Source organism: Eubalaena glacialis, chromosome 4 (genome assembly GCF_028564815.1).
Source record: "Eubalaena glacialis isolate mEubGla1 chromosome 4, mEubGla1.1.hap2.+ XY, whole genome shotgun sequence".
Lineage (NCBI taxonomy): Eukaryota > Metazoa > Chordata > Mammalia > Artiodactyla > Balaenidae > Eubalaena > Eubalaena glacialis.
The window spans coordinates 180,094,164-180,113,993 of NC_083719.1; the positions used below are offsets into that span (position 1 = coordinate 180,094,164).

General features: G+C 48.0%; 1 protein-coding gene across 2 annotated transcripts in view; it reads left to right on the forward strand.

Annotated features, from left to right (window-relative positions):
* Window positions 1-8,138, forward strand: part of COL5A3 (collagen type V alpha 3 chain) — a 37,466-nt gene extending 29,328 nt beyond the window's left edge. The window contains exons 58-67 of one of the 2 annotated variants that reach the window (XM_061190537.1): window positions 402-455; window positions 653-760; window positions 1,050-1,103; window positions 1,184-1,219; window positions 1,645-1,698; window positions 2,285-2,492; window positions 2,573-2,685; window positions 4,437-4,505; window positions 6,821-7,060; window positions 7,151-8,138. In XM_061190537.1, the coding sequence (XP_061046520.1) occupies window positions 402-455; window positions 653-760; window positions 1,050-1,103; window positions 1,184-1,219; window positions 1,645-1,698; window positions 2,285-2,492; window positions 2,573-2,685; window positions 4,437-4,505; window positions 6,821-7,060; window positions 7,151-7,297 (1,083 nt within the window). In that variant the 3' untranslated portion in view covers window positions 7,298-8,138. The remainder of the gene's footprint in view (window positions 1-401; window positions 456-652; window positions 761-1,049; window positions 1,104-1,183; window positions 1,220-1,644; window positions 1,699-2,284; window positions 2,493-2,572; window positions 2,686-4,436; window positions 4,506-6,820; window positions 7,061-7,150) is intronic. The other variant, XM_061190538.1, reaches the window with a different exon arrangement.
* The last annotated feature ends 11,692 nt before the right edge of the window (window positions 8,139-19,830 follow it).

The window sequence follows — 19,830 nt, forward strand, 5'->3', positions numbered from 1 at the left end:
CTGACCCTCTATACTAACCATCTCTTCTGATCACTCATCTCAATGGTCTACACTGACCATCCACACTGACCCTTCATCTTGATGGTCTACACTGACTATCCACACTGACCCTCTATCTTGATGGTCTACATTGACCAAACAGACCACCTATCTTAATAGCCTACACTGACCATCTACATTGATGTTGACCACTGACCATCCAAGTTGGCCATCCTCCAACAAACCCCTTCATTCATCTCTCATCATCCCTCCTCTTTCTTGACCAGCATCCCCATGACCACTTCCCTGGTAATTCCATTTGAAACCTGGGTAATTTCCCATTTGACCACCCCCCAATCACTCACATGGACCTTGAGGCTTTCTGTTTGAGACTCACCAACTGACCCTAACTCTCCTTCCAGGGGCCCTCTGGCCTCCCAGGGCTGAAGGGAGATGCTGGCCTCAAGGGGGAAAAGGTAAGGATACCTCCTTCCATTATTCTCCTCCCCCACTTACCTCCCTCTCCTCCACCTTTACCTCCCTCTGTAGCCAGAGGGCTAGGAGATTGGGGTCTCCTCTGCTCCCAAACTCACTACTCCAAGGCTCTAGGAGAAAAGTCTCCCAATCCCCCGCCCTCACTTCTTCCACTACATGTGCCTCTTTTATCCTCCAGGGCCACATTGGATTAATTGGTCTCGTTGGTCCCCCTGGGGAGGCTGGTGAGAAAGGGGACCAGGGTTTGCCAGGAGTGCAAGGCCCCCCTGGCCTCCAGGGAGAACCTGTGAGTGTGTGTCCTGCCTCGAGTGGGAAGATTGTGTTCAGAGGGTGGTGGGAAGGCAGAAGTGGGGCTTGTTTGGAGACTGTGGGTGTGGGGATTTGGGAAGCCTGGGTCTAGAATAATAGGGGTTGTGTCTGGAGAAAATGGGGGGCTCTCTCTGGGGACTTGAAGGTTGAAGTCTGCATCTGGGGTTTGGGGTCTTCTTTGGAGGGAGCTGGAAGCCTGTCTGGGGGATGTGTCTGGACCACAGGGATGAACCCTATCAATGATGACTCTGATGTCCTTTCTCCAGGGTTCCCCTGGTCCCATCGGCTCTCTGGGCCACCCTGGGCCCCGAGGTGTGGTGGTGAGTATGAGGGGTTTGTGGGGTGGGGTCACCTTGTTGGGCCAGCCAGGACTCCGGCTCTCCCTGTCTCTACCCCACAGGGTCCTCCAGGACAGAAAGGCTCAAAGGGGTCCCTGGTGAGTACTCACTGTTCCCTTGGGCTCCCATATCCCAGCCTCCCAGCCCCCTTCACTGCGCCAGAACTCTCAGGGCCTTTGCATTCATTCATTTATTTATTCAGTCAGTCAGGCATTCAACAAGTATTTCTTCAACACCTACCATTGTATTTTATCAAATCTAAGATGCCATCCATTGTAAGATGAGCCATTATTTTATAAACTGCTACGGAAGAAAACAGTTCTGCCAAGTAAACTATGACTTGTCACAGATGTTAAGATGATGACTTCACAGATGTTCACATATAGAAAGAAAATTTGGAGTTTATGCTTGGTGCTGAAAATTGCATGTCCTTACCCCCAGTGCTCTGTGTGTGTGTGTGTGTGTGTTGGCAGGCAGCGGTCTCCATAGACAGAGTTCACACCCAAATGACTTCTCCCTACAGGGATCCCAAGGTCCCCGCGGAGACACCGGCCCCCCAGGTCCCCCCGGCCCCCAGGTGAATTACCCAGGGACTATGTTGGAGTGTGTCCCCCTTGGGTCCCTCAGTGCCCAGAACTGGATGGAACACCAGGTGTTCAGGGGGTGCAGGTGGGGTGGGAGGTGGCCCAAAAGCTGAAGGAGGAACTGGGCTGTGTGTAGGGCGTTGTGGGGGACATCCATGGGGGCTCTGACCGTATCTTGTATGTCCATCTCTCCTGGCCTTTCTCTGTCTCTATCTCAAACACTTGTTTACTATTTATCTTTGTTTCTCTCTTCCGGGCGCACCCTCTCTCTGTCTCTCTCTGTCCTTGTCTCTCTCTCTCCTTTGCCTGACTTTGTGGTTCTATCTCTTTTTATCGTCTCTCCACTTCGGCCTCTCCCCATCTCTGAGCCTTTCTGTCTCTCTCCTTCCCGTGTCTCCCTCTGTTTCTGACTGTCTATCTCCCCCTGTCCCTGTCTCTATCTCTCCCTCCCCTTTCTCCTCTCCCCCTACCCCTGTGTCTTTCTGTCCCCCATGTCTTTCATTTCTGCCCATCTCTCTCCCTGTCTCTTCCTCCTGCGTCTCTGATCTCCTCCTCTCCTCCATCCCCACCTCTGCCCAGGGTCCATCTGCGGAGCTGCACGGGCTGCGCCGACGCCGGCGCTCGGTCCCGGGGCCAGGAGTCCCGGAGGGCGGCCTGGAGGAGGTGCTGGCCTCGATCACGTCGCTGAGCTTCGAGCTGGAGGAGCTGCGACGCCCTCTGGGCACGGCTGAGAGCCCGGGCCTCGTGTGCGGCGAGTTGCACCGCAACCACCCGCATTTGCCCGACGGTGAGGTCCCGTCCCTCCCCCGGTGGGCGGGGTGCCTTGGGGTCCGCCCGGCTCATCCGCCCTACCTGGCTCTGCGGCAGGGGAGTACTGGATTGACCCCAATCAGGGCTGCGCGCGGGATGCGCTCAGGGTTTTCTGCAACTTCACGGCGGGAGGAGAGACCTGCCTTTACCCAGACAAGAAGTTTGAGACCGTGAGTACCTCTGGGGGTGAAGTGGGAGGTGGTGGTGGAAGGAGGGACAAGACTCTGGAAACCATTTCATTCATACCCCGCCCACACACACACACCAGGCGTTGACTGGGACTTTATTTTTCCTTCAACCAACATCTATTGAGCACCTACTGTATGCCAACTCCTTGAAATGCTGGGGTTACAGCGGAGAATCCAAAACAAAACAAAACAAAACAAACTTCTTTGCTTTGCTGTTATGGAGCTCATTTTCTGTGGGGAAAGACGGATAAGAAAATCTAGTAAAGAAGTCAATAATGATGGAGAACCTTGAAATAGCAGGTATGTGTGCCAGCCCTAAGCGCTTGGCTGCATTAACAACCACCAGTGTGGCCATTCTGTTATCATTCCTAAAATAGATAACCAACAAGAACCTACTGTGTAGCACAGGGAACTATACTCAATATTTTGTAATAACCTATAAGGGGAAAGAATCTGAAAAAAATAGATATGTATGTATGTATAACTGAATCACTTTTCTGTAACCTGAAACTAACACAACATTGTAAATCAACTATACTTCAATTAAAAAAATAAAATTCTGTTAGCATCCCCCAGACAGGGAAACTGAGGCACAGAGAGGGACAAGATTACCCACAACAGTCTGGCTCTTGTCCCAGCCCTTAACCACGCTCTATTGTGCCTCCTAACCTGCTGTCTTATAGGCCCCATGGGCTCACTGCCCTCTACCTGGTCCCCCAGAAATCCTGGGGTTCTCCATCAGGGAGCCCTGAGCCTAACAGCCTCTGACACCAAGCACCAGGCTTAGCTATAGAGGGCAGTGAGCTTCTGGACCCTGGACTGCTCAGACTGGAATCCAGATCTGTCACCTCAGTTTTTTCATCTGTAAAGTGGGGTTCAAGAAAGTATCTACCTCATAGGGTGGTTGTGCAATTGAGGTGCCAGCGAACATATCAGGGGACACTGATTGAACACTGACTATGTGCGTCGCTGTGTTAATACCTCTACTGCAGGTAAAACACGTTGTAAGTGCAGGGCCTGCAAAAGTGCCCAATAATGTTCTTCTTATTTATTCTTATTTTTTACTGGTCAGAGCCCTAGTTTAGTGGGAACTCAGATACCCTAGTGGATGCAAATTTAGACGAGCTCACCCCCACCCAATTTATGGGGGCTTGAGAGCAGGGCTTGATCTCTAAACAGTTGCTGAAACCTGAGGCCTGATCTCTCACCATTTCATCTTCCTTCTGCCCAGAGAGAGGCTGGGGCAGGGAGTGAGGAACATTCTTGGTTTGGGTTCCCCAGACACAGACCCTGAGATGAGGGTTTGACAAGAGCAAGTCATTTATTTAGGAGGTGATCCCAGGAGGGATAAGTGAGAGGGGCCAGGGGAGGCAGCCAATAAGGGGTGTGCTGTTAAAACATCACCATTGGACACCAAGGCTCAGTTCCACTGGGGACTTCTGGGAGACAGTGTAGGGTAGGCTCCTGGGAGCTGTCCCCCACCTCGGGGAGAGGGAGCCGGGGCATTTATCCACCAGCTCTCGTCAATCATTGGTGGAGGCTGCCTCAGAAGGCGGGAACACCCAGCCTCTTGGGTCTGTCCTGTGCACCAGCCAAGCCCAGTCCAACAGTCAGAGAACAGCCTGAGAGTCCCTGATATTTACAGTCAGTAGCTTTCATTGTGGGGAGGTAAATGCAGAAAGGACACGGTGGCCCCCTGGGGTACCTGCTACACCCTCCCCTCCATCCCCCAGGTGAAACTGGCCTCCTGGTCCAGAGAAAAGCTGGGAAGCTGGTATAGCACATTCCGTCGAGGGAAGAAGGTGAGTTGCCCTGGAGGCCAAGGTGGGGATGGTATAAAAATTGGTGGGAACCAGCATGGGAATTGGAGGAGGTGAGATGAACAGGATAGACTCACTTTGCCTTCCTGATGATCACAGCATCAGATGTATGATAGGGCAAGCACAGGTCATGGTGGCGATCCAGAGGCAGTGCTGGAAGGACCTGAAGGCTTCCTGGTAGAAGTCACAGCTCAGCTGAGGTCTAAGGAATAAGTTGGGTTGCAAGTTTGGGAGGACAAGGAATAGTGTTCCAGGCAGATGGAACAGGATATACGAAGGCCCAGAGTCAAGAGAGGGCCTGGTAAATTTAAAGAAAAGGTGACTTGCTCTGCTCTAGAGAGTGTGAGGGGGAATGTGGTAGGAGAAGTGGCTGGGGAGGTGGGTGTGAGCTAGGCCCACTTCCTCAGAAAGATCTATGAGCAGTAGGGAGCCATGGAATGTTTTTAAGTGAGGGAGGGACCGAGATTAAATCTCTGTGATAGAAAAATGCCTCTGAGCTGGTGGTGGTGGTGATGGGGAAATTGGAGGCTGGGAGACCCAGGAGAAGACTGATGTGTTGGTCCAAGAGAGCAAGGAAGGGACCAGGCTGGAGCTGGTGCTATGGGGATGGAGAAGAGGGCATGGCTTAGAACAACCTCTAAGAGGGCAAGTCAGTACGACCTAGTAATTGATGAGATGACAAGTCAATAGGACCTAGTAACTGATGAGATGGCACGTGGATAGGACCTATCAATAGTAATTGATGAGGTGAGTAATTGATGAGATGAGTAATTGATGAGATGGAGTGGAGGGAAGAGATAGGGATGACACCCAGGTTCCTGGTTTTCGAGACTGATGTCTAGTGAGGTTCTGAGATATGTAAATGGGAAGAAGGTCAGGTTTAAGCGACGGAGTGGAATCTTGGGTTCATTTGGGATTTGTTTATGTAACATATATGTGTATGCTAAACATTGGGAACATAGCAGCAAAGAAAACACAGTTCCTGACTTCATGAAGTTGATATTCTCCTGGGAATATGACCAAGGAAGCAGACAGACAATAACCAAGGAAACAAAGCTATAATATAATGTCAGGGGGTACCTTGGTTTGGGTTCCCCTGAAACAGACCCTGAGGCAAAGACTCAATTGCAAGGGGTTTATCTGGGACGTGATTCCAGAAAACATCAGTTGTGGAACATGAAATGGTACAGGGAAGAGAAGGAAGCCAGGACGCATTACCAAGCCAGTTATCTCAAGCCAGTGATAAGTTTAATAATATATTTTATGTAACCCAATATATCCAAAATGTTGTCATATCAATATAAAGATTATTGAGGCATTTTAAACTTTTCCCCTCTGAGTTCTTCAGAGGCTGGTGCATATTTTATATTTATAGCACATCGTAATTTGGACACTAACTTTCCTTGGAAGTACTTAGATTGCATAAAACCTGCAGTTGCAAAAGTAGATTCACATCCTCAAGTTGTTCCAAACCTCAGTTTTCTGATAAATGGATTGAAGCCCAGTTATTAGTTATAAATTAAAGTTACAATTTTTAAATTAAATAATTAAATAAAAAATTAAAATTTAAATGGATGGACCTAGAGATGATCATACTAAGTGTAGTAGGTCAGACAGAGAAAGACAAATACATGATATCACTTACATGTGGAATCTAAAAAAATGATACAAATGAACTTATTTACAAAACAGAAATAGACTTACAGACATAGAAAACAAACTTACAGTTACCAAAGGGGAAAGGGGAGGGAGGGATAAATTAGGAATTTGGGATTAACAGATACATACTGCTATATATAAAATAGATGAACAATGAGGTCCTACTGTATAGCACAGGGAACTATATATTCAATATCTTGTAATAATCTATAATGGAAAAGAATCTGAAAAATAATATATATATGAGTATATGTGTATATATATACACGCACACATACACACATATATATACACAAATAACTAAATCTTTTCACTGTAAGTCTGAAAATAACACGACATCGTAAATCAACTATACTTCAGTTTTTTAAAAATGGGTGCCAAAAGAAAAAAATTAAAATTTAAATAAAATTTTGAAAAGTTTCTCAGTCTCATTGGCTGCATTTCAAGGGCTCAGTAGCCACATGTGCCTAGAGGTTTTCAAGAGAACCATGGATGACCAGATGGCTGGTGGGGCTGATAAAGATGAGGACATGGCAGGGGGGGCAGGTCTGCGGTGCGTGGAGATCCTGGGAAGTGGGTACCTCAGGAAGAGTAGAGGCGAATGGAGTAGCCTCACCTCCTCTTTGTCCCACCTCCAGTTCTCCTACGTGGATGCTGATGGGGCCCCGGTGAGTGTGGTACAGTTGACCTTCCTGAAGTTGCTGAGTGCCACAGCCCGCCAGAGCTTCACATACTCCTGCCAGAACTCGGCCGCCTGGCTGGATGAAGCTGCAGGAGACCATGGCCGCTCCGTCAGTTTCCTTGGGTCCAACGGGGAAGAGCTGTCCTTCAACCAGACGGCAGCAGCCACCATCACTGTCCCCTATGATGGCTGCAGGGTAAGGGAGGGGTGAGGGGCTGGCCAGAACAGGGCGGGAGGCTGCGGCTGCCCTCCCCCTGACTCGGCATCCGTGTCTTCCCATGGTCAGCTCCGGAAGGGACAGACGAAGACCCTCTTCCAGTTCAGCTCTTCCCGAGTGGGATTTCTGCCCTTATGGGACGTGGCGTCCGCTGACTTTGGCCAGACGAACCAGAAGTTTGGGTTTGAACTGGGCCCCGTCTGCTTTAGCAGCTGAGAGCTTCAGGGGTGGGAGAGACAGTGAGGGAGCCCCGGATGGGGCACATTTGGTGCTGAGGCTTTGAAGCCATCCTATTTATCGTCTCCTGGGACTGTGGAGCCAGGGGAGAGTCTGCTCATTACGGTCAAACAATATTCCTTCTCCGTTCCGGAGGTCTGGAGGCTGGACTCCCCTGGCCCATGAGTCCAGTTTCCCTGCACTGCACCCCAGCTGGCATAACTGTAGTCTGGCTGTTTGTCCCCTTCATGCTCACCCGATGCTCAGCTCCCTCCCCCGACCCCCATGCGATGAACTTCTAACTCGGAGCTGATGAACGCCCCCCATGCCTGCCTCCCACCCCTCAATCAGTGCTCTCAACACCCTTTGGTGCTACCTTCCCCATAGTTAAGCACTGGATGTCTCCTGATCCCAGGCTGGGACCCCTTCACTCATTCCTATTTTCAGGTGGGTTCACAGTGAAGGGACCGAAGTCAGACTCCAGAGGGAAGTGGGACTTCCCTGGACTGAGCTGTGTGCCCCTCCTGCTGCCTCGGCCCAGCTCTGAATACTGCTTCCCCCCATATCTCCCCAAATGCACCTTGCCATGCCAGATGGTTTGGGGACCAAGATGGTGGGGGGTAAATCAGGATCGTAATGGTGCTGCCCTATTTATATCTGGGTCTGTATTAAAAGGGAAAACCCCCTCTGTTGTATATTTAATCTGCTTCCTCCTTAGAGAAGGCTGGGATATGATGAGAGAGATTCTAGCATGATCCCCCTGCCCCCACCCCCACCCCACCGCCCCAGTCCATAGGGCATACTTGGCATCTCAAGTCTGAGAATAAACCAGTGAACTGTGTCCCTGTCTGTCTTTCATCTGACGCTGGCCATCTCTCTCTTAGGGTCAGGCTCTTGTCTCACCCGAGGAATTGGCCACCGCTTGTCTTAATAATTGAGTCTTTTGGTAGAGGTAGCTTTGGGGGTCTGGGAACCTAATTATAATGGGATTCACTGGAAGTGACGGACCTGTTTATTAACTTGGGCTGCTAGAGGAAAAGTTGAAAAAATAGCCAGATCTCTAAGAGAGCAGATCTTAAATGTTCTCAGGACAAAAAAGAAATGGTAAATATGTGATGTGATGGAGATGTTAGCTAATGCTATGGTGGTAATCTTTTTGCCATATATCAGTGTATCAAATCAACATGTTATATACACTTTAAACATCCACAATGCTATATGTCTATTCTATCTCAATAAAGCTGGGAAAAATTGTGAACCTATTAGGAAGACATCTAAACTTTAAAAAACAAAATAGCCAGACCTCCATGTTGACCTTGATTGGTCCTGGAATCACTGGCTGAGCTGAGGGGTTGTATCAAGAGGTGACGTGGAATGTGGTTTTGTTTTGAGATAAAATGACTAGGGGTCAAAGATTTGGGTGGCAGGTCAAGGGAGTGAGTTAAGAGAATTGAATTATGAGTTGACCCTTGTGGTGAGTTGGAGGTTAGGGGTTAAGGGTAGGGTAAATTACATTGAAGTGGGTTGAAGATAAGTGGAGTTGGAGGGTGGTTTGAAGTGTGTTGAGTCAGTTTGGGGATCTGTTGAATTGGGGGTTGGAATGATGAGTGGATTGCATTAAGGGTTTGGAATTGGATATTGGGTTGAATTGAATTAGGGTTGATTTAAGAAGTAGAATGAACTGAGTAGAGGTAAGTAGGGGTTACTATGAATATGGGGTAGGGATTGCCAGTTTGGTAAGTTAAGATGTGATCAGTTAAGATGAGAGTTGGGTTTGGGGTGACTTGAATTTGGGGTTAGATGTTGGGTTGAAGGCTTTAAAAAACAGATTTATTGAGATATAATTCACATACCATATAATTCACCCATTTAAAGTATATAATTAAATGGTTTTTAGGGTATTCACAGACTTGTGCAACCATAACCACAATCAATTTGGAACATTTTCATCACCTCAGAAAGAAATCCCATATCCATTAGCAGTCACCCATCATCTCCTCCAAACCTCTCGGTGGTAGGAAACCACTAATCTTTCTGTCTCTGTGGATTTGCCTATTCTCCACATTTCATATAAATGGGATCATACAATATGTGGTCCTTTATGTCTGGCTTCTTTCATTTAGCATAATAATGTCACAGTTCATGCTGCAGAATGCATCAGAACTTCATTCCTTGTTATTGTTGAATAATAATTTACTGCATTTTGTTTATCCATTCAGCACTTGATAGACATTGTTGAGTTAGGAGTGATGGAGGGCTGGTGTGAGTTAAGTTGGATCAGGTGGGATTGTGTGGGTAGAGGTAGCAGGTTGGAGTGAATTGCCTCCCTCAAACCCAGAGCTTGGGACTTCCCTGGTGGCGCAGTGGTTAAGAATCCACCTGCCAATGCAGGGGACATGGGTTTGAGCCCTGGTCCCGGAAGATCCCACATGCCGTGGAGCAACTAAGCCCGTGCGCCACAACTACTGAGCCTGCGCTCTGGAGCCCGCGAGCCACGACTACTGAAGCCTGCGCGCCTAGAGCCTGTGCTCCGCAACAAGAGAAGCCACCGCAATGAGAAGCCCGCGCACTGCAACAAAGAGTAACCCCCGCTCGCCGCAACTAGAGAAAGCCTGTGCGCAGCAACAAAGACCCAATGTAGCCAAAAATAAATAAACAAATCTATTAAAAAACCCCAAAAACCAGAGCTTACTCTGCTATTCCTGCCAGCAGCCCTCTAAGGCCACCTGAATACTTGCTCTGGATTCCTTTATTCATTCCATAAATGTTACTAAGAGTGCTAACTCTATGAAGAATATTGGTGCCCAGAGGTTAATCAATGAGTTCATCCCTTTATTCACTTATTCACTTGTTTAGCTCTATTGAGTGTGTACTCAGCACTAGGCATTGCTCCAGATGCTGGGGATAGAAGAAAGATGCCGTATCTGCCCGTCAGGATCTTACTCCTGAGGAAAACAGATTATACACAAATCTCTATGTAATGTGACTTCAGGTAGTATTAATTGTTGTGAAGGAAAATCAAACAAGTTACATGGAGAGTGATGGAGTCGGGGGTTTATTTGAAATAGGTTGGTCAGAAGAGGCTTTGCTGAGGAACTGGTGTTTTAGCAGAGACCTGAAGGATGTGAGGGAAGAAACATGTGGAGTCTTTTTTTTTTGGCCGAGTGGCTTGAGGGATCTCAGTTCCCTGACCAGGGATTGAACCCAGGCCACAGCACACAGCAGTGAAAGCCCAGAATCCTAACCATTAGGCCACCAGAGAACTCCCCATGTAGAGTCTTGAGGAAGTATCTGACACACAATGAAGAACCCAGAAACCCTCAAATACCAATGAGGGCTCTTGAGGGGGTGGTGTTTCTCCTGGTCATCTCTTCTCCAGATGTGTTGCTTTTCCTGATTTCTTCACCCTGGGTTGACGTCTATCAACCCAAATGTAGACCTGAGCCTGCCTTCCTTTTAGTTCCTCTCTCAAACATCTTTAACTCAAGAATGCATATGGGGGGCTTCCCTGGTGGCGCAGTGGTTGAGAATCTGCCTGCTAATGCAGGGGACACGGGTTCGAGCCCTGGTCTGGGAAGATCCCACATGCCGCGGAGCAACTAGGCCCGTGAGCCACAACTGCTGAGCCTGCGCGTCTGGAGCCTGTGCTCTGCAACAAGAGAGGCCGCGACAGTGAGAAGCCCGCGCACCGCGATGAAGAGTGGCCCCTGCTTACCACAGCTAGAGGAAGCCCTCGCACAGAAACGAAGACCCAACACAGCCCAAAAAATAAATAATTAAATAAATAAAATTAAAAAAAAAAAAAAGAATGCATATGGTAACACCAGTGCTGTGCGTTATTTTCCTCCTCCTGGGCACACGTGATTGAGATCACATCTCCCAGCTTCCCTTGCAGTTATGTTGGGGACATGTGACTGGGTCTTGGCCAATGGGATATGAGTAGCCATAAAACCTCCCACATAGCCCTCCTTGCTCTTTCTCTCTATTCCATGAAGACCTTGGAGATCACGTGTGTAAGATGAACGTGTCATACATGGAACTAGTAAGGGGCCTGCTTCCATGAGTTACTGCAGTTGACCCTTGAACAATGCTGGGGTTAGGGGAGCCAAGACCCAGACAGTCAAAAATCTGCACATAACTTTACAGTCAGCCCTCTGTATCCATGGTTACAAATCTGTGGGTTCGACCAACCCCAGATCATGTAGTAATGTACATATTTATTGAAAAAAATCCACAAAGAAATGGACTTGCACAGTTCAAGCCCATGTTGTTCAAGGGTCAGCTGGACTTGGAAGAACACTGCCAAGAAGACCTTCATTAAACATGACCAAGAAATAACTTAATTGTTTTAAGCCCTTGAGAGTTTAAAGAATTGCTTGTTACAGCAGCTGTCATTAATTATCCTGACTAATACAGTGAACAAATCCAACTTTTACTGAAGGCCAGCATGTAAGCGTGTGTGAGAACCAGGATGTCTCATTGCAGGAAAATCAACATGTTAAAATTTACTATTGAATATCCTTATCCTCAAAAGTGCCCACCGCTGTGAAATTGTCACTGGAGGTGTGCTCTTCCCAAGTCCAGGTTTCCTACCATTCTGCTGTCCTTTTCCATCTTTCCCTCCCTGACACCTCTTCTTGCCTACCCTCTTCACTCCCTTCCTCTAAGCCTTTCTGCTCTTTCTTTTTTTTTTTTTTAATTTTTGGCCAAGCTGCATGGCTTGTGGGGTCTTAGTTCCCCGACCAGGGATCGAACCTGGACGCCCTGCAATGGAAGCTCAGAGTCCTAACCACTGGACCGCCAGGGAAGTCCCAAAGGCTTTCTGCTCCTAGATCAAATTTATCTCACTTTCTTATAAAGAACCATCCCCTAAACCCTTCTTACAGACCCTGGCTTCACGCCCACATGATCCATGATTAGTTCAATTGATTGTCTGCATGTCAGACACCGTTCATCGAATGTTTTCCCGAATGAATTTATTTATTCCTCATCACAACCTTTGAGGAAGATTCTGTCACTACCCTCATTTTGCAGATAAGGAAGCTGAGAAACAGAGAGGTAGAGAGTAACTTGCCCAGAGTCTAGAGCTGAAGATTTTGCTAAACAAAAAAGCCATCTTCTCCCTAAAGGGAATTATTTCCATCGTAATTTTAAAAATTACATCCAATAACAGCCCAGGGTTTTAATGCAGGTCAGCTGGCATGCCCTTTTGCAACTCCAATCCCACGCTGGTACAGGTATTTTGGAGGGGAGGAACAATTAATAGTGTAATGAGGACTCTTTAATTAGGTAAAAGCTCATTAAAGAATTAGAAGCTCGGCCCTGCTAAATTAAAGGGTAATTGACAAAGGTGTAAGGAGGGAATTTTAGGCCTTGCACACTCAGCTCTGTGTATTTACGCAGCATCATCAACGGCACCCTGGTGGCTGCTGGGAAACTCCCAGCTGATTTGCATATTCAGCAGCCATAATTAATCACACTGCTTGTGCTTCAGGAGCAATTACTCCCGAGCTGGGGGTGGGGCAGGGCGGCCAGCGTGGGGGCCGCTTGCAGATTCAGACAGGGTTGTAGGGGGTTGGTGGAGCAGGGGATGTTACACATACACACTCACAACATTGTCGGAGATACAAACAATGACATACGTAGACCAAGGGCTCATGGAATCGGACCCTCATCTTGTCACCTCCTTCCATCCCCCGCTGCTACCACAGCTACAAGTCACTTCCCAGACCCACAGACTCAGAGAGGCAGACCCGCATCACACACTCCCCTACACCGTCAGCCAGATCCAGATACACTGACACACAAAGGCCACACAGACAGCTGCACACACCCAGTTGTGTCTGGACATACACCTAGAGCTGCCCTGCAAAAACAACCGTGTTCACAAACCCACCCTCAGAGATGGAGCCACATCTGGAGGGAGATCCCCATTGTCACACATAGAACTACTGTATCCTGGGGCCTGGCACATGCTAGGCACACAGAGGAACATGCAGCCCCACACAGAGACATGCCACCAACACACAAGCCACAGATGTGGGCCCAGGTAAACTCCATCATGGGTGGTTCAGAGATAACCCTCCCTCTGCCCACACATTCATTCATTCATTCAATCAATCAACCAATCTTTGTTAAGCACCTACCATGTGCCAGGCACTATTCTAGGCTTCGGGGACCCAGCTGTGGACAAAACAAAGATCCCTGCCCTCGTGGAGTTAACACTCTAGTGGGGTTGACAGGCAGTAAGCAAATACATATATGATATGTCAGGTGGTGCTATGAAGAAAAATAAGGCAGGGAGGAGGACTAGAGGGGTGTTCCTTGAGACAAAGTAGTCAAGGAAGGCTTCCTGGAGGAGGCATCCCTGAAGTGGTGGCTCATACAGAGAGAGAGGGAGGGAGCCATGTGACATCTCACACAGCCAGGCCCAGAGGCACTGACCCATGCAGAACTGCACCGATCCACATCTGGCCATGCAAAGAGGTCCTGACCCCACAAGGGCAGACGTGTGGCCTCCTGTGCTGAGTGCCCCAGACACCAGAGCTCCTTTCAAGAGGACGGGCCTGGACCCTGAAGGTGACAGTGCAGCACTGGGAAGACGGGCGGCTGAGCAGACGGAAGACCCAGATTGACACCAAGAGGTTGTCCTGTCTTTCCATGATGCTAGTCTAATCTCCTTTATACACGCTTTTTCCCCCTTGGTAAATTTCTTTTTATTTTATTTTTGTGGTGAAAAACTGCATAACATAAAATTTACCATCTACCGTTTTTAAGTGTACAGTTCAGTAGTGTTAAGTATATTCACGTTGCTGGGCAACAGATCTCTACAACTTTTTCATCTTGCAAAATCGAAACTCTATACTCATTAAACAACTCTCCATGCCCTCCCACCTCAGCCCCTGGCACCCACCTTCTACTTTCTGTCTCTATGGATCTGACTCCTCTAGGGACCTCACATGAGTGGAATCATGCAGTATTTGTCTTTTTGTGACTGGCTTATTTCACTGAGCATCATATCCTCAAGGTTCACCCATGTTGTAGCAGGTATCAGAATTTCCTTCCTTTTTAAGGGTGAATGATATTCCATTGGATGGATGGACCACATTTTGTATATCCAGTCATCCACTGATGGACACTTAGGTTGCTTCCAGCTCTTGGCTACTGTGAATAATGCTGCTATGAATATGAAAGTGCAAGTATCTCTTTGAGACCCTGCTTTTGATTCTTTTGGATCTATCTCCAAAAGTGGAATTGCTAGACTGAGTATTATTTCTTTTTTAGAAATTGTTTTCATCCAGGCACACATTATGTACAATAAAATGCACTGATCTTAAGTGTTCTGTTGGAGGAGATTTGACAATTGTCTACACACCCTAAACAAGATGTAGACTGTTTCTAGCACCCAGAAAATCCTGATGCCCTTTCCCGTGCCCCCCCACCCCCGGAGACACACCCTCTTCTCGGATCCATTCCAAGTGTGGCAAAACCGATGAATGAAATACGGAAGGTGTATGGAGGTGGTGTGGTGTAGTGGTTAGAGCCAAGCCACCTGGTCCAAGTTTCAGCTCCTTTGCTATAACAGACGTGACCTTCACCCCTCTGAACCTCAGTCTCCAGAGCTGCAAAGTGGGGTGAATAATAGCACTTACAGCGTCAGATTGTGTGAGGATTAAAGTAGTTAAAATAGATCACATACTTAGAACAATGTCTGCCATGTGGTAAGTGCTACAAAAGTGTTGCATTTTAAGTGTTGCATGTATAAAAATATGCATACGTATGCAACACTTAAAATGCAACATACATATAAACATATGGGGAGAGAGAGGGAGAGATAGAAACTTTATAATGAACCCTCATGTGCCCACCACCCAACCTAAGAAATAAAGCATCATACCCACAATTGATGCCTCCTGTATACATTTCTGCCATTGCATTCCTCTCCCTTCCCCAGCAAGGGTAGATGAATGTGGAGAATTAAAAACATGGGTTTAGGGACTTCCCTGGCGGTCCAGTGGTTAAGACTCCGTGCTTCCACTGCAGGGGTTGGGGGTTCGATCCCTGGTTGGGGAACTAAGATCCTGCATGCCGTGCAGCACGGCCAAAAAAAATACATAAAATAAAATGTAAACCATTTACCCATTTTTAAGTGTCCAGTTCAGTGACATGAAATACGTCCACATTGTTGGGCAACCATTCCCACCATCCACCTCCAGAACTTTTTCATCTTCCCCAACTGAAACTCTGTCCCCATGAAACCCTAACTCCCTATTTTTTCCTTTCCCTAGGTTGTGGGAATTTTTGACCTCAGTTTATTTCTCCATGTTTACTGCTTACAGGAAGCTGTATCCAGGGATGATGCACAACATGATTTTGCAAGTTTCTAAACTATCTCGCACTGGTACAATATTGAACATGTTCTTTTGCGACTTGCTTTGTTAGTTCAGCCAGAGATTTTTTCATCTTCTCCATGTAGGCACAAGTATTTCTAGTCTTGTCTTTTTAATTGCTTTGAAAATGCTCACCTCAGCAGAGTTAGCTGTTCACCTACTCATAAACTTTTAGGTGTTTCCCATTTTGTTCCTCTTCAAACATCTGGGCATGTGTTGCACATGGTAAGTATCTCCAGGGTGTATAAGTATATAAGAAATTAGGAAATTCTGGGTTAGGGAGAAGGTGCATTTTCATCTATCCTGAGTATGATCTTCATGCTGGTTGCCCAAACCTCACTAGGTACCTTTCAGATCACCACTCTCCTGAGACTCCCTTTTGGCCCTAAGACGAAGTCCAAGTCCTTCTACCTGCGGTTCTGGCCTCACTTGTCACCATACCTCATCAGGAGACCTAGCCTCCTGCACCTTGTGGCCTCAGGGCCTTTGCACCTGCTCTTCTTTCTGCCCACCACGCCCTGCCAGCTCTTACTCATCCCTCTCATTTCAACTCTGGTGTCACTCCCTGACGCTGACCCCTCAGGCTAGATCTGGGCCCCCCAGTCACACTCAGCGAACCCTGCCCATCTGTGCAGGCACCCCACTCCTAACTCTCAATTACTTGAAAACGGGGCTGCCTCAAAGCCAGTGCAGGCTGGGCCTGGATTGAGTGCCCGGTCTCTGCTTGTGGATAGATGGAGGAGTCTGTGCATCTGCCTTGGGGCTGGGGTGGCAGCTGCACAGAGACCTGGGCTCCAATCCCAGTTCTACCACTTGCTAGCTGTGTGACCTCAGGCACGTGGCTTAACCCCTTTGAGCCCCTCACTTTCTTCTCCTGGGAAACCCTTCCCAGGGCTGTCGCAGGGGTTGAAATGAGCCCCAGCCAGGTCTGGCTCAGGGTAGACCACTCTTGGTAGGAGCTGCTGTGATTCTGAGCCAAGTTCCGGCCCCATAACCTTGGATTAGGGCTTCGCTCCTTCCTGGCTTGGCAGGGCTGGGAAGTGATGCTAGGTCTCCATGTCCCGCCAGCTCATTCCTCAATTCCCAGGCCTTTAATGGGAACCATATGCGCTGGACGCCTGCCTGCCCACCCGCCCTCCCGCCTCCGTCTCCTCCCCCAGAGAGGCCTCCTGAGTCATCTGGTCCCCCTCCCCCTCCCCCGCTTCTCACAACCTCATTCCCACACTGCTCCGGCCTGGGGTTCTCGTGTCGTGGGTGTCTGTGTTGTGTCATGGGTCCCTGTGGGTGTGTGTGAACTGTCTGCCTGTACTGTGTGTGGCTGCGTCTGAACTGTGGGTCTGTGTGCTGTGCTTAAACTACCTGCCCTGTTTTGTGTGATTGTCTTGTGAGTTTGTGCATGTTACTGTATGAACGATATGTCTGTTTTCTAGATCTCCACATACGTGAATCTGTGTGTGTGAGCTGTGCATCTGAACCGTGGGGTTTGGGTGTTTTTTGTGTCGGGGGTCTGTGTGTGTGTTGGATCGCCTGTATTTGTGAGCGCTGGTCCTTGGGTAACTGTGGTTGGTTCACCTCTGACGTTCTTCCACCATTTGATGGGTGTGTGTGTGGGTTTCTGTGGGCTCTTCTGCCTGGAACATGTATCTGGCTGTGTGTCGCATGTGGTTGTATGTGCTGGTTCTGGGTGACACTGTTCCCTCTGAGTATGGCCTTGTGCCTGGACCATTTATCAGGGTGCAGTGTCCCTGGGTGACTGTACGTCCGTGTTGTGTGTTTGTGTGTCAGTTCACTTGAGGCCAGGCCTGTGCAACTGGGGGACAAATTCTCATTTTCACATGGTCATTGTGTGTGTGTGTGTGTGATGCCTGGAGGGGAGGGAGTTCCTGTGGTGACTGCAGTTCCATGGTGAGAAATGCCCAAGAGAAGGAAAGAATGGCGCTGAACAGTGGAGACAGTCTGTGGGGAACCCCCAGGCTCAAGGGCTGAACTTAGGAGCCTCTCCTAGGACATGGAAGGACAGCTGGGCTCCATTCTGAGTGAACAACTGCCTGCAACCACAGCATAAAAAGCCTCGTGTCTGGAATCCGACACGAACCAAACTATGGTCTTAGCTCTGCTGTACACCCTCTCTGTGGCCTTGCCCAAGTGTCTTAATTTCTCTGAGCCTCAATTCCTCCATCTGAAAAGTGGGACCGAGGCAGATGATGTCAGTGTCCTGCCTGTATCCCCCTTTGCCCTCATGGGTTCCTGTGCACACTTTAGCCTCAGGGCTTTCTCAACTCATATTCTGGCCAAACCAGAAATGCTGAGGAGCTGACGCCCCTGGGAGCAGGCCTCCCACAGTGACACGTGGGACTTGGAGAATAAATACCTGCCTCCCTCACCCTCTGGTGGGACAGCTATGAAGGGCAGCATCTACGCTCTCTCCAAGGGGTCTCCAGGAGGACTGACCCTCAGTTGTCTATGTGGATCTGATAGGAAAGGAAAGATGCAGAACAAATAACCCAGTATAATGCTACAGAGGTCAATAGGTTGGCTTTGAGTCAGACAGAACTGGGTTTGAATCCCATGTCTGCTGTTTGTAGCTGGGTGGCCTTGGTCAAGTTAGCTAACCTCTCTGAGCCACAGACTTTTCATTCTTAAATTGGGGATAATAATTCCTACCTCATAGGGTTGTTGTAAGAATTCAAGGAAATAGGGACTTCCCTGGTGGTCCAGTGGCTAAGCCTCCATGCTCCCAGTGCAAGGGGCCCAGGTTCAATCCCTGGTCAGGGAAGTAGATCCCACATGCTGCAACTAAGAGTTCACATGCCGCAACTAAAGATCCTGCACGCGACAACGAAGATCCCACACGCGGCAACGAAGATCCCGCATGCTGCAACAAAGATCCCGTGTGCCACAGCTAAAAAAAAAAAAGAAGAATTAAAGGAAGTAATGCATGGAGAGGACTTCGCCTGGTGTTGAGTCCTTAGTGGGAGCTCGATGAGTGTGGGTGGTTGTTATTAAAGAGTTGTAGGGAATTCCCTGGTGGTCCAGTGGTTAGGACTCTGCGCTTCCATGGCAGGGGGCATGGGTTTGATCCCTGGTCCAGGAGCTAAGATCCCACAAGCCATGCAGCACAGCCAAAAAAAAAAAAAAAAAAGTGTGTGTGTGTGTGAGAGAGAGAGAGAGAGAGGGATGCAGCCCTGAGTAGGTAGTCACACATAGCCTGGGGTATTAGGACTTCATGAATGACAAGGTTTTCTCCAAACAGGTAAGGGGAATGAATATTCCAAGAACATATCAATCAGGGTTTAGCTATAGGAAATAAGGACCAAAATCAGGGAACCTGGTGCTTACAAAACTGTTGGAAGGCAGAAGGATGGGGCTCTAGGCTAAGCCTATTGGATGACTTCCTATAGAACATGACTTCTGAATTGACCCTTCCAGGAGCTTCTGCCTCTGTTATTCACATAGGAAGGTGGGGAATAACACACTGGGAACCACTGACTTCAAGAATACATCACCATAACAAGAATGAATATATGTATATGTGTAACTGAATCACTTTGCTGTACACCTGAAATTAACACAACATTGTAAATCAACTATATGCCAATAAAATAAAAAAAAATACATCACCACAATGCATAAGCAAAATCTGGTGCAGCCATACAATGGAATATTATTCAGGTATAAAAAAGAATGAAGTTCTGATACATGCCGTACCATGAGGTTTTGATAAACCTCAAAAACATTATGCTAAGTGAAAGAAGCCAGACACAAAAGAACAAATATTGTGTGACTCCACTTATATGAAATATCTTAGATAGGCAAATTCATTGAGACAGAAAGTAGATTAGAGGTTCCAGGGGCTGGGGATGGGAAAAAAGAGGAGTTATTGTTTGATGGTTACAGAGTTTTGGGGAGATGAAAAAGTTCTGAAAACAGATAGTGTTGATGGTTTCACAACACTGAAGAGGTAATTAATACCACTGAATTGCACCCTTAAAAATGGTTTAGGGAATTCCCTGGTGGTCCAGTGGTTTGGACTTTGTGCTTTCACTGCTGAGGGCCTGGGTTTGATCCCTGGGTTGGGGAACTAAGATCCCACAAGCCACGCAGTGTGGAAGAAGGAAGGAAGGAAGGAAGGAAGGAAGGAAG